General features: G+C 38.2%; 2 protein-coding genes across 2 annotated transcripts in view; both read left to right on the forward strand.

Moving 5' to 3' along the window:
* The first annotated feature begins 902 nt into the window (after nt 1–902).
* LOC107684139 (galanin receptor type 2-like) lies at nt 903–3,184 on the forward strand. The gene is made up of 2 exons (XM_016480351.1): nt 903–1,249; nt 2,443–3,184. Exons 1-2 carry the CDS (start codon nt 903–905, stop codon nt 3,182–3,184), a joined length of 1,089 nt encoding a protein of 362 aa, XP_016335837.1.
* A 5,313-nt stretch (nt 3,185–8,497) lies between these two features.
* The window catches only part of LOC107684159 (uncharacterized), a 9,083-nt gene continuing 4,270 nt past the window's right edge, over nt 8,498–13,310 (forward strand). The window contains exons 1-9 of the mRNA XM_016480371.1: nt 8,498–8,570; nt 10,007–10,111; nt 10,625–10,700; nt 11,151–11,307; nt 11,382–11,422; nt 11,507–11,570; nt 11,690–11,725; nt 11,820–11,872; nt 12,104–12,236. Coding sequence (XP_016335857.1) covers nt 8,516–8,570; nt 10,007–10,111; nt 10,625–10,700; nt 11,151–11,307; nt 11,382–11,422; nt 11,507–11,570; nt 11,690–11,725; nt 11,820–11,872; nt 12,104–12,236 — 720 coding nt within the window. The 5' untranslated portion in view covers nt 8,498–8,515. The remainder of the gene's footprint in view (nt 8,571–10,006; nt 10,112–10,624; nt 10,701–11,150; nt 11,308–11,381; nt 11,423–11,506; nt 11,571–11,689; nt 11,726–11,819; nt 11,873–12,103; nt 12,237–13,310) is intronic.

Raw genomic sequence — 13,310 nt, forward strand, 5'->3', positions numbered from 1 at the left:
TTGCACTCAAACTCTCTATGATAAAATCTTGAATGCTACTAGCATCTGTTGTCTCCCATAATAAACATTGTTCTCAGAAAGAAAGAAAAAATAATGTTTGACATATTCAATTTGTAAATTAATCTTCAGTTTGATTAGGCTGTTCGCAGGTCTCTTCTATGGCTGCTCAGTTGTTAAGTGATTGATTCATCCATCCTACTTAAATCAGCTGTAAGCCTATTTAAGGGGAGAGCAAGGCTGTCACACTTTTTACTGTGTTCAGTGTTTCTTGGGTAGGTTTATTTAAAAGGGTCATATGATGCGATTTCAAGTTTTCCTTTCTCTTTGGAGTGTTACAAGCTGATTGTGCATAGATAAGATCCCTGAAGTTGCAAAGACTAAAGTCTCAAAACCAAAGAGATATTCTTTATCAAAGTTAAGACTCTGCCACACACCCCTAAAACGGCTTGTTCTAACACGCCCCCACGTATCTAGGTCACTATGTGGGAATATTTGCATAATGCACCCAAATGTGCACGCAAAGAAAGTATACACATACACACACTATGTAGAGTTTTATACTATGTCGTTTTAAAAAAAAAATATATGTAATATTTTATTTTAGTATTCTTCGTTTATGTAAAAATGTTGCATTGTATTTTAAGAAAAGTTCTTGATGAATAGTTGAGTATAAGGGGAGGAGGCTGGTGATGGGAGTGATCAGACCAGATGTTCAGCACCTCCACTATCTGTACCTGCATGAAAACCTTCCAGACAGAAGATGCTTTTCTTTTCTCGTTGTGCTGGAGTATATTTATAGGACTTTGCGCAAAAACAAAACGACGATGTAGAAGTTCCTGATTCGTGTCCATATGGAGTCTATGCAGCGTTGAATCATTTTAAACGTTTCAGTGGTCAGAAAGATGAACGCATCTCAGCAGATCCACTTCTCCTCCAACTGGAAAGTTGAGTCGGTAATCATTTCTGTCATATTCTCGATTATTTTTTTGGTTGGAACCGTGGGGAACTGTCTTGTGCTCGCGGTTATCATTCGCAACGGCCAGATGAATTCAAAAAGCACCAACCTGTTCATCCTGAACCTCGGGCTGGCGGACCTCTGCTTCATCGTCTTCTGCGTGCCTCTCCAGGCTACCATCTACACCATGGACGAGTGGGTATTTGGACAGTTTGTGTGCAAAGCTGTGCACTTTATCATCTACCTGACCATGTACGCGAGCATCTTTACGCTGGCAGCGGTGTCTCTGGACAGGTGCGTTTCTGGTGCGCACAATCAGCGCGCGCTTTTCTTTCCAGTTCAGTGAAACGCATAGGCTAATTGATGAGATTATATTAGCGACAATTATATGCAATAACTGTAAACAAGGAAAATAATAGCAAATGCAAGAAACTTAGACAGAGAGCAGAGCAGAAAGAAACTTTAACTGCTACCATATTGTCTTCGGCGCTGTGTAATTCAAATAATTTAAGTATTTTTCATTCTCTTATTTTGGTATTGTTTTGCAATTATAACAATGTATTAAACAATTGCAGTTGTTACTTGAGAAGTGTGTCACAACAACGCTGATTGGCTGATAGCACCGAAAACAAATATTTGCACAGTACTAAAACCCTTCACTAGCATGAAGTGCATTTTATATATATATATATATATATATATATACAAGCAGGGGCTAATGTTAACCAGCCAAACCAAACCCTGTTTTATTCCACATAGAGAGAGAGAGAGAGATTTAAAGAATTGCCATTAAGCATACTGTACTATATGTATGTATTTTGTCAAATACATGCCAGCTAAACCTCTTGGCAACCAAATAGCAATGCCCTGGCAACAAGGTGGTGAGTTTGCATGAGAAGGCACCACTCACATTTTCTTAAGAATGAAATGAAATGAGTTTATTAGCTACACTAAGTGCCATAAGATGTGGCACTAACCTGCTCAGATTACTTTTTTAGATTTCGATGGTTGCGTCCAAATTCACATACTGAGTAGGAAGTTATTTTGAACAAGTAATTACTTATCGACCATTAAAAAAAAAAGTATGTTCTATATAGTATGAATGCGTGTATGTTCATGTTGTCATTGTCATGTGATTACTGCGACAGTTGCTCACTTTACTGCCATTCATAAATCCTCTCCTGTGGCCTCATGGGACAGGAAAGTGCCCACCAGATACACACTTCAGAATATCACCTGCATATCTGTGCCGTGAACCACATTTATCCTCGCAGAGCCAACCATGCTGAAAAAACAGCTAAAACCAGCCTTAACTGGTTTAAGGTGGTCATAGGTGGTTTAAGCATGGTGTTCAGCTAAAGAGTGGTCAAAACCCCTCTAAAACCAGCCTGCTAAACTAGTTATGACCATGACCCCACTAGTTACATAGTGTAACTTTAATACTTTGTAATTATTATTGAGGTATTATGTTTGCATTTTCCCAACAGATATCTCGCCATTCGGTATCCTCTGCACTCAAGAGAGACCAGAACTCCCCGTAATGCTCTGACATCCATCAGCCTTGTTTGGGCTCTATCGCTGTTCTTCTCCAGCCCTTATCTCAGCTACTACCAGCAGATGGATCTAGACGGGACCACCGTTTGCATCCCGGCGTGGAACACCCATGATCGTCGAGCCATGGATGTCTGCACCTTCATATTCGGCTACCTGATACCAGTCCTCGTTCTCAGCATCACGTATGCCCGCACCATCCGCTACCTCTGGACCTCCGTGGACCCCATGCAGGACATGTCGGAGTCCCGCAAGGCCAAGCGCAAGGTGACCAAGATGATAATCATCGTGGCTGCGCTCTTCTGTTTATGTTGGCTGCCACATCACCTGGTTATCTTGTGCATGTGGTTCGGCCACTTCCCGCTCAACCACACAACCTACGTCCTCCGCATTCTCTCTCACCTGGTGGCGTACACCAACTCCTGCCTGAACCCCATCGTCTACGCCCTGGTGTCTAAACATTTTCGAAAGGGCTTCAAGAAGGTGTTTGGCTGTGCATTTCGTAATCGGGTCATAAACCGGATCCACACTGTGCAGCCGGCGCAGACGGTGAGCCTGATGGAAGCTGCCTCGTGCGAAGGATCCAATCATAACGACGGGTCAAACCGGGGTCGCCTCTGGAGCAAAAGTAGCAGGAAGATGATGACGAGTGCCTTCATGACATTTAATGCGACATAATCCACTTACCCTCTCACCTACTGTCAAATCAGAGCTCACCAAAGTATAAAACTCTTCTGTTCCTGTGGCTTTTAACAGCATTTGAGCTGTGATTACATAAAAGTTATCATATAGGAGCAAATTGTCAGGTAGAGAGGAAGCAGCGCTTTTTGTGTTCTTGGTGAGGACAGTGACCGATGTTTAAAATGACAATCTCTTGCGTCTGTGTTTTGTCAGTGTTGGCAGCTTTCGTCACTGTGCAGTGGAGGCTGTGTGCTTTCTGACTGTGAATCATGGTAGGGTTTTCTGGAGGTATGAACAGATTGAATTATCAGAGGACAGTGCCGGCATCAAGTTGTTCGGTTCAAACATTCACACGGTGAACTTTTATGACAATTTGATCATATTTTTTAGAATTTATGTTCTCGGCTCCTTTAGGGTAACCGCCTACAGGATCTGATGTATGGGTCAGTGACATATAAGAGTGTCTGTAATATAGAGAAATCTTTTAAAAACCTAGTTTAAAGCACACATGATCATATGGTTTTGTAAAACATGTTTTCTTGTGTGTGTGTGTGTGTGTGTGTGTGTGTTTGTTTTTTATTTTTTTGTTATTTTTGCCCGTTTTATATATGTTGGCTGCATCATGTGGTTTTGTTGGTATATCAAATATTTTAATATCAAATATCCCCATATAGGCAGTGAAACAGTTTTAGTAAAATATTAATAATAAATAACAGAAATAAAAGATTAAGATTTTCTCCCAAAATATTAAAAATAATTTTAATTCATAAATTAAAAATAAGCTTTTAATTGGAGAGTTAGACCTAAAAGTTTGAGGTCGGTAATATATATATATTTTTTCATGTTTTTGAAAGAAAAAGGCACGTTTGATCCAAATACAGTTAAAACAGCAATGTTGTGAAATATTATTGCAATTTAAAATAACTAAAATAATATAAAATAATGTTTTGTATCGCAATATATTGTCAAACGTAATTTATTCCTGTGATGTAAAGCTGAATATTCAGCAGCCATTACTCCAGTTTTTAGTGTCACACAATCCTTCAGAAATAATTTAATATGCTGATTTGGTGCTCAAGAAACATTTCTCATTATTATCAATGGTATAAACAATTTTACCGCTTAACATTTTTGTGGAAAATATTCTTTGTTTCTCTCGTTCAAAAAAAAAAAAATGACTGACCCCAAACTTTGAATGCTAGTGTATATTCATAAATTGTATGAATTATATGACTACATTTCTTATGTTTTTTGACTAAAGTAATAAATAGGACAAACAATGATCATTGATCCATATAGCAAATTTCCTAAAACTGTTTGCTTCTGTTCAACAACTAAACAGAAATATTGTTGACTTCGCCTCTCATCTGTCTGTACCACTACCTCTTTTGTGTCGTATAGGTTTGTGTGATTTGTAAAGCATGTTATGAATTTTAAAGATAATGCTTTGAATGTCTCTAATCAATGTATTGGCGGTGAGGCCCCAATGTATTTTGACTTGGGTTGAGTCACAAATGCATACAAAGAATTAACAATGAATAAACAATTGTTCACAAGTACATCCATAGTAAAAAATACAGGTTGGTCTTTGTGATGATTTCCAAGCAACAGAATATATATAACTCAAGCTGTTATGAAACAGATCCGCACAAGAACATCCACTTATCTTGGTCCTCCCAGGATCTGGCTTTACTGGAAATGTGCCAGTTGGCTGGTTCTCGCGTGTAGCTGCTTTAGACTTTGCTGTTGCTTAGAGAGTTTGTGGGTAATATGTGCACTGTTATTTGCTCCATCAGTGGAAAAAGCCAAGCGTAACAGCCTCATTTAACATCTGACGTAAGTATTTATTGTACAATCACTATTTAACCAGATTTGTGGTTAGTTTATACATCCCATGACGCTGCTCATATGCAAAAAAAAGAGTACGAGGGCATCTATTTCTAAGGACCTCTTCTCTGTAAAGTACAGCTGCTGCCATTCTGGCAAGTAGGTTGTTTTTTTAGTAATATTACAAGGAACAGGTCAATTAATTTGAATATGTTCATTTCAGTGTCTTTCATGGGTGTCAAAAGTCTCTTCATGCACAATGTAATTAATGCCCATGAACCATATACTTACGGTCCTTCTTGAAGAGCCACTCTGCAGTCAAACTGATTGGCGTATGCAGAGGACAGCTGTGGAGTGGCAAAAGCAATTCTGGCTCTCTACTGATGATGATGATGATGATGATGCTCCTCTGCTCTCCATGATTATTCTTCCCATGTGTTCAGCTCTTCATCAGGAGCCAAACACTGATCTGAGCTTTTGACACAGAACAGACATGACAGTCATGGAAAATCAAGGCGGTCAGAAAAGGAATAAATATAAAAAAATTCAGTGTGCAGATGCATTGTTGCATAAAAGCCAGACTAAATTAAGACTGCTCTGACCCACCTCAGTCCCTAGTATTAAAATATAGAGTTGTAACTGCAGTGTAAATGCATTTATGCCACCTCTAAGCAGCATTAAACAATCTGTGTAAAGACACTCAAATGCCACTTCAGAAGAGCTTCTGTGTTACCTTTACAGTGTAAATTTGGCAATAGTAAACAGAGCAATGCATATAAAAATATCTCTAAAAAATCTGCATGTGACGTATTTCTTTAATACAGGTTTAATCTCTTGACTAGTTCTGTAATCTGCACAGTGGTGCATTCTGGCATTGAGTTGTCCTTTTCTAGTCTGTTCTTGTGTGTGATGTTCAGACTACCAGCCCCCACACATTTTAATGGCTCTCTGCTGCAAATACAATGTGATAGCCTGTTACAGTCAAGTCAAAGTTCACCAATTAAGCTACTCCTCTGTCTTGCCTCTCAGGGCCATACAATGACTCCATACAATGGCTTATCTGATGTTGATGAGGCAAGGTACTGGTTGTCTCTCCTGGTGAACTTGTACTTTTTCCTACTGCCTCCTTCGTCTTATTGTCTCTCTGGGGGTGGGGGGGGGGAAGGGGAAAGAGATGATCCAGCTTAAATGAAAGCTGTTGATTTGGTCTAGATGGATCTTGTCAGCTTTGGCTTGTTGCAGAACATTGTGAAAGTAAACAGTGTTCACACTGAAAGCATTGTACTTGAAAGCTTGTTATAGCAGTGCTTTATTGATTTATATTCAGGGTTTGTTCTAAACCTCTAACCCTGCAAATATGAAACCTCTGACATTAATATAGCTAGAACTGCTTGACATATACTCCATTACAGTGTCATCATGGCTGAATTTATCAGCATTCACCTAACCAGCATGCAGTTTTCTTGAAGGGAAGCACTGCTGAAATCTAGATCCTGCTGCATCCTTCATAAGCTCCATCATTTCAGACATCACACTGGGACGTAAAAGGTGGGGGCCATCCTTTACCTCATGCTTCCAATCAGTTCTAATGGAAGAACCTGTGAGTTAAAGCATGCTTTGAAATTGAACAGAGATGTTGCCTCCCAGCAGACTTGTGCCTCCAGTGAAACAGATCCAATTAGGATCTAAGACTTTCTCAACAACAAGAAAAGTACATTTTAACTGCTGTTAATCAAAGGACCAGCATTGCATTAAAGGAATTTGTCTGTGTGTGTGTGTGTGTGTGTGTGTTTTTTTGTGCTGAATTAAAAGAAAAAGTGAGAACATGGATTTTTAGAATTGTTCAGCTTGGCAAGGGTTCAAGTATGATTCTTATGGAAATAATAAAGGAATAGTTTACCCAAAAATGAATGATTTGCTGAAAATGTACTCACCTTTAGTGCTCCACAAGACTCCGGTCCATCAATTAACGTCTTGTGAGGTGAAAAGCTGCGTGTATGTAAGAAACAAATCCATCAAGGCATTTAAAATCGTTGCTTTCAGCTAAAATATGAAGCCTCTATATCCATAATATTGCTTTCTCCAGTGAAGAAGTCTCCTTGTCTAAATATGCACAGATCAAGCACAATTTACAAGTGAAAACAGTTCTAACCAAATATAACACATTTTGTTTTGAGAGGACAACATGGGCTGGACTTTTTCACCAGTGGAAGCGTTATTATGGAGTATGGACTCGTATTTTGGCCAGACGGTTTACACTTAAAATTCCTTAATGATGGATTTGTTTATTACAGACATGCAGCTTTTCACTTCACAAGATGTTAACTCATGGACTGGAGTCATGTGGATTATTGCAATGTTTTTAACAGATGTTTGAACTCTTATTCTGATGGCACCCATTCATTGCAGAGGATCCATTGGTGAGCAAGTGATGTAATGTTAAATGTTTCCAAATCTGTTCTGATGATTAAACAAACTCATCTACATCTTGGATGGCCTGATGGTGAGTACATTTTCAGCAAAGTTTCATTTTTGGATGAACTGTTCCTTTAACTCAGATTCACAGATTGACAAATTCTGAATATATAAAATATAATCAATGCATGTGCTGGTATAGCACATTTCACAACCAGTGGCTACTATGAGCTGATTAATTTTAATTCCCTCCTGTTGTGAATCAATAAGAAATGCAGTATTCTGTAGATGTGCTGTGTCTATAAACTGATGCACAATGACACCATCATTTCACTGAAAGCTCTCAACAAAACAGGACGCTTCAACATTCGGTTAATCTCTGCACTGTTGTCTCCTTCAACATCTGAGGAAAACTGACCATTTAATATACAAGTGTTAAATGGTCAGTTTCCCGCAGACGTACATAAATAATGGTAAATATCAATTGAGAACAGAATGTTTTATTGTGCATCATTTCCAAACAAGAAAATAATATGGACAGTGAAGCTTGGCATTTTATTTATTTATTCAAGTCTAAAATGTAAAATTTCTTAATACACTCAATACATCATGAAATGTGATGGAAACGTGTTAATGAAAAATACATATGTATATATAGGCTAGGCTATATAGCCTACACTAGAGGATATTATAAGTAAAAAAAAAAGAAAAGAAAAATCTGCTTTATTTATAGGCTACTACAATACGCTTTGTTGTTGTTGTTTCTTTATTTGTATATTTTTACATGTGGTGAAACCATTCAAAACAAATTCTTCCACAGTGTTAATAATGTTTTGGAGCCTTCTGAGAGCATCTATACAGTAGCCTATCTGTGGAGTTGAATTAATAGAGAGGGCGCCACTATCATCTTCATAACCATCATATTTTAAAGGGGCGGTAGAGACTGTCTAATGTACATTTATGATAGGTGGTGTCACCACTGAATGTGCTTCACATTTCACTCATGAACCAACCTTGGGAAAACAATTTGATGACAGGTTATTAGTAGCCTATTTGCTTTTAGTGTAACTGGATGGATGTCGCGGAATGTGCGCGTTCACAATAATGCCTGCAAAAGACCCGCTTATCGAAACACTTAAAGGTACGTTTCATGTCCTATATGTTATCATACACTTAAGGTTGTACCTGAGCTTCGCTGTGCGGTTTTACTGCTCAGTTGTTGTTCTGATCACGCAGCTGAAGATGACAGGCTGTGAGGCAGCTTCTGCTCGCTGCAGAGAGACAGAGAGCTAGCATACTTGTTTTGCGCACTCAGACAAGCCGTTTTGAATTATTAATATGGGATCAACTGATTGGAAATGATTTTTAAATGGCTTCTCTATGTTGTAGAGATAGGGTTATTTGCAATATTTAAAAAATGTTGTTTTATTTTATATATCTATATATCAGCACGAGGCCACAGCCGTTTAAAATTTCAGTAGTGCTGTCGTTACACTCGCTATGTGATACTCCTTTTATACAACAGTTCTATAAACAGAAAAAAATTATTAACGATGAACATATTTCTCTCCGCCGATTCAAACACAACAAACCCACTCCTTTTATACAACAGTTCTATAAACAGAAAAAAATTATTAATGATGAACATATTTCTCTCCGCCGATTCAAACACAACAAACCCACTAACCAAAAGCCGGTCTGGAACAAAGTATATGAGTGGAGGGGAGCAACAGTTCTATAATCACTCCACTCCATCTCCATTTCAGGTTTTCTATTTCCACTGGCACTGGAATGAAACCCTGCGGAGAAAACAAAAATGACCTTAGGTCTACTTTTAACCTACTGTTTTTCGAATACTATGAATTCGGACTCTTAATACTACTCTTTTAGCGTACTGCTTTTCGCATACTATATTGTAGAGAAGTATTCGATTTCAGATATCGGCTATCCCACACAAATTAAATATGTCGTCTAACCTGACTAAGGCCTGTGTTTGCCAAGGTTGTACTCCGTCTAGCTGTTTGTATACACCTTTTAAGGTGGGGTCACATTTACGGTTGCTCTGCAAAATTTCATGGGCAAATTTTTACAGGAATCCCAGCGATCTGGAGTTTTAAATGAGGGCGAAAAAATCCCCATGCAGATTTTGCTTGTTGTTTAAGGTTTGAAAGTGACTTCTCTATGAACAGCGGTCCATGCATCACTACACAGACAATAGATAATTTTTTGCCTGTAAAATTTCACTAATGTGACCACACCTTTATACATGCAAATGTGATACTCATGGCGTAGGATGCTGAAAAACAAGTGAGACATGATGCAACAGCAAAATACGTCTGATACATGTGCACATTGACAGACAATTAAAAAGCAGCTCAGAAGGAACGGCCCGCTGTATTCCTGGGGTAAACACACACAGTTGTGGTGAGCTCCAGGGCAACCAAGTATGCCAGTGTGTGCTGTTTTGGTCTGGGTTAGCCTAATGAAGCATGGTCTATTCCACCTACATTACATAACATCTTGTGATTAAAAAAAGAAAACTAACCATTAACCATCATCCTCCCTGTTTATTCCCAGTGTGCATTCTGAATTTGAAATCGGAGGGCACTGTGACTGACTCCAACCCACACCTGGCAACCTGCTGTGAGCTCCTGGAACTTATACTGCGAAAGGGACTACAGCGTGAGCTCCACACACCAACACACACTCTCCTGTATACCTGCACATCATCACCTGTCAGCAAACACAGTACAAACACTCAAATAAGAGCCATCATTACACCTGGCACACACTGTGGGAAAATCCATACACATTACAGGAGTTTACAGATAATAAGGATGTCTATATTGACTATACAATAGATGTTTGAACGCACTTAACTTAGTTTATTTTTCTCATAATTTTATAACCTTTTTGACCTAAATGCATACAATGATTAATTGCTTCAAATTAGTTTTGTACACCAACATAAACTGTCAACATAAGCATTTCTTTACAAACCTAAAGTGTTAGTTGGGCAAGATGCACCAAGTCTGTTATTTTAGTATAATTGAGATACTATTATTGATTTTATTAATATGTTGAAACACTTTTTATTTTTAGTTCCTTTTTTCATTTTAGTTTACAAGCAAATTAAAGTGTATGCATATGACACTATGTTTACTACATAATGAACATTACTCATTAATGTTTTAGAGCCTGTTCTCAGTTTGGCACATAGAGATTACTGGCATTGTTTTGAACAGCTTCTTCACCATGACACATGTGGCAGGTATGTAATTATACACTTATTGCTTCTCATTTTTAGCATAACATAACGTAGGTTTAAAAAAAATGTCTCATTCAAAGTCTCATTGGATTCAAAGTCTAACTTAAGCAAAGAATTAAAACAAAGAATTAAATAAAAAGTCTAACAAAGAATTAAATTAATCAGATGAATCAAATCAATAATATTGAGTAATATAAATAAAAAAAGTAGTTCATCTCTGAAATTGTTGTTTTTGTCATTGCTGATAATTACAATAAAAATACATATTCAATTATAAAAATGCCAAATGCATTTTCACTCTCATACTTTTGGACCCTAATGTATATCTCATTGTTTTTATATTTTAAAAATAGCATCTTTTGATTAATCACAACTACAAATTTGCTGAAAATGGAACAGAAAGTGCATCTAAATGTGGCCTGTCTGATCAGAATGTTATGTCTGCGCTTGAAGGTTGAGTTCAGTTTCTTTGGCCGTGCAGCAGACCACAGCCTGCAGCAAACTCGTGACCTCTCAAGGCCGAGGACGCTTCTTCATACGGATCATGCTGATGAGGAGAACCCTGGGAAATGTAGTAAAACACCTGCTGCACACAAACAGAGTAATCGAGGTTAGTGGACACTCACAAGTGATGATTGAAAATTGTCTTTTACAAACAATCAACATCATTTCTTTTCTTCGCAGTGGTATTGCCCTGATGTTGCTATTCTGAGAAATGAGGAGTTCGTTGTTGAGTTTTTTTGTTTGGCTGAGACACTTCTAGTTATATACTGGTACTTTTGCTGTAATTACTGTCTCAACTGTCTCCAAACAGAACCGTTTCTTTCGCTGTCTATGGTGCTGTCAGAAATGAACTTTAAGATCAGTATTGAGGTATGAACTGCTTATCCCCTGCATTTGCTATATGCTTCATTGTGCTGAGTTTGAGATCTGTCAAAGTAAAGTTTCCTCCTTTCTTACTAGAAACTTTCTCTTTGTGACTTTAATCTCAGAACTGCAGCTTCCTGGATGAAAGCTGGCTCCTTCCGGTATGATCTTAATGTTCTGACGTACTTGATTTCCCTGTATGTGCATGAAGAGGTCATGCTGAATTGCATGTTGCAAACCTTGCTTGTGTTTTAGGTGTGTCAAATCTATGAAGCTGTTCCCTGTCGGGAGCTGGGGATGGTGCTCAGGTTAACATGTTGGCATGTCTTTTCAATTCTGAATGCTGCATTTGTTCATGTAATTTTGGCCAGTTTTTTTCTACAAAATTATTTGTGCACACATTCTGGTCACCTTTTTGCTCTCTGTGTCGATAAAGTCATGCTCAACTGCAAGTTTTTGATTTTGTAGCATTAATAGCAAATATTACTAATCAGTATTTCTGTTCATATCCCATATTTTAACAATCTTTCTTTGTAAAGGTACCTAGATGGACGCGTCTTTGTATTAGACCTGCTTCAGTGTAGTCAAGCTCAGGTGGATATGTTTGCCGAGCCTGGTGACATCATTGATGAAATCAATGGGATATCACTGAGGAATGCTAGCAATGGGCAGGTCAGAAGAAATCTTTCCCATAAAATGTGTCCTGCATGACCCAGCATATCATAAATTAATCTTAGATTACTTCTACAGACAGCTTTAAATTTGTGTACTCTGCTATCTGCTTTGCCTGAATTGATTATATAATCATAAGCTTTTGTGTTCCCATTGTGTTTGTGTATTCTAAGACTCATTCATCACAAGATATGCCTCCTGTCAGGAATAGTTCACCCAAAAACTACAATTTTGTCATCATTTACTCACCCTCATGTTGTTCCAACCACATATTGTTTCCTCTGGGAGACAAAAAAAGGATGTTAGGTACGATGTTCGAGCTGCTGTTTTCCACAAAGTAGATGATAAAATAAACTGCACAGCTCCTGACATGACAAAAAAGCACTATTAAAGTACCATTAAAATTAGTCATGCGATTTGTGCCCTATATTCCAAGTTTTTTCTGAAGACATACAATAGCTAATGTGACGAACAGTCCAAAATGTAAGTTGTGTAGCATTCAAATCTCACCTGCAGCAGCGTTTTTAAAATCAGCATGAAATGAAATTTCACCACATCTGTTTTCCAAATGCATGTTATTCATCTTGTTGTGAATGGTTCATCCATGCATATGTTTAAAGGGGTCATATGATGTTGCTAAAAAGAACATTATTTGGTGTAATGAAATGTGTTTATGCGGTTTATGGTTCAAAAAACACAAATTTTCCACATACTGTACATTATTGTTTCTCCTCTATGCCCCGCCTTTCTGAAACGCGTCGATTTTTACAAAGCTCATTGGCCTCATCGGTCGGTGAAAAGCGAGGTGTGCTCTGATTGGCCAGCTATCCAGTGCGTTGTGATTGGCCGAATACCTCAAGCGTGTGTCGGAAATGTTACGCCCCTTACCATATTGTGATGCCCTGTCCGGCCGGAGCGACGAGACAAAAACATTAAAACCCATTATAAACGAGGCATTTGTTGAATTCAGTGGGGACATAATTACGGATTATAATGACTTATACTGTCTTTTTACGCGTTGCGTTGCATCGCGCCGTGTAAACATAAAACCATGTCTGCATTTGTGATCGGAGA

Source organism: Sinocyclocheilus anshuiensis, unplaced genomic scaffold (assembly GCF_001515605.1).
Source record: "Sinocyclocheilus anshuiensis isolate Anshui unplaced genomic scaffold, SAMN03320099.WGS_v1.1 scaffold553, whole genome shotgun sequence".
Lineage (NCBI taxonomy): Eukaryota > Metazoa > Chordata > Actinopteri > Cypriniformes > Cyprinidae > Sinocyclocheilus > Sinocyclocheilus anshuiensis.

Coding starts and splice junctions, on each gene's coding strand:
- LOC107684139 (XM_016480351.1), top strand. CDS start 903: ATGAACGCATCTCAGCAGATCCACTTCTCCTCCAACTGGAAAGTTGAG. Junction 1,250..2,442: donor GCAGCGGTGTCTCTGGACAG/GTGCGTTTCTGG, acceptor TTTTCCCAACAG/ATATCTCGCCATTCGGTATC.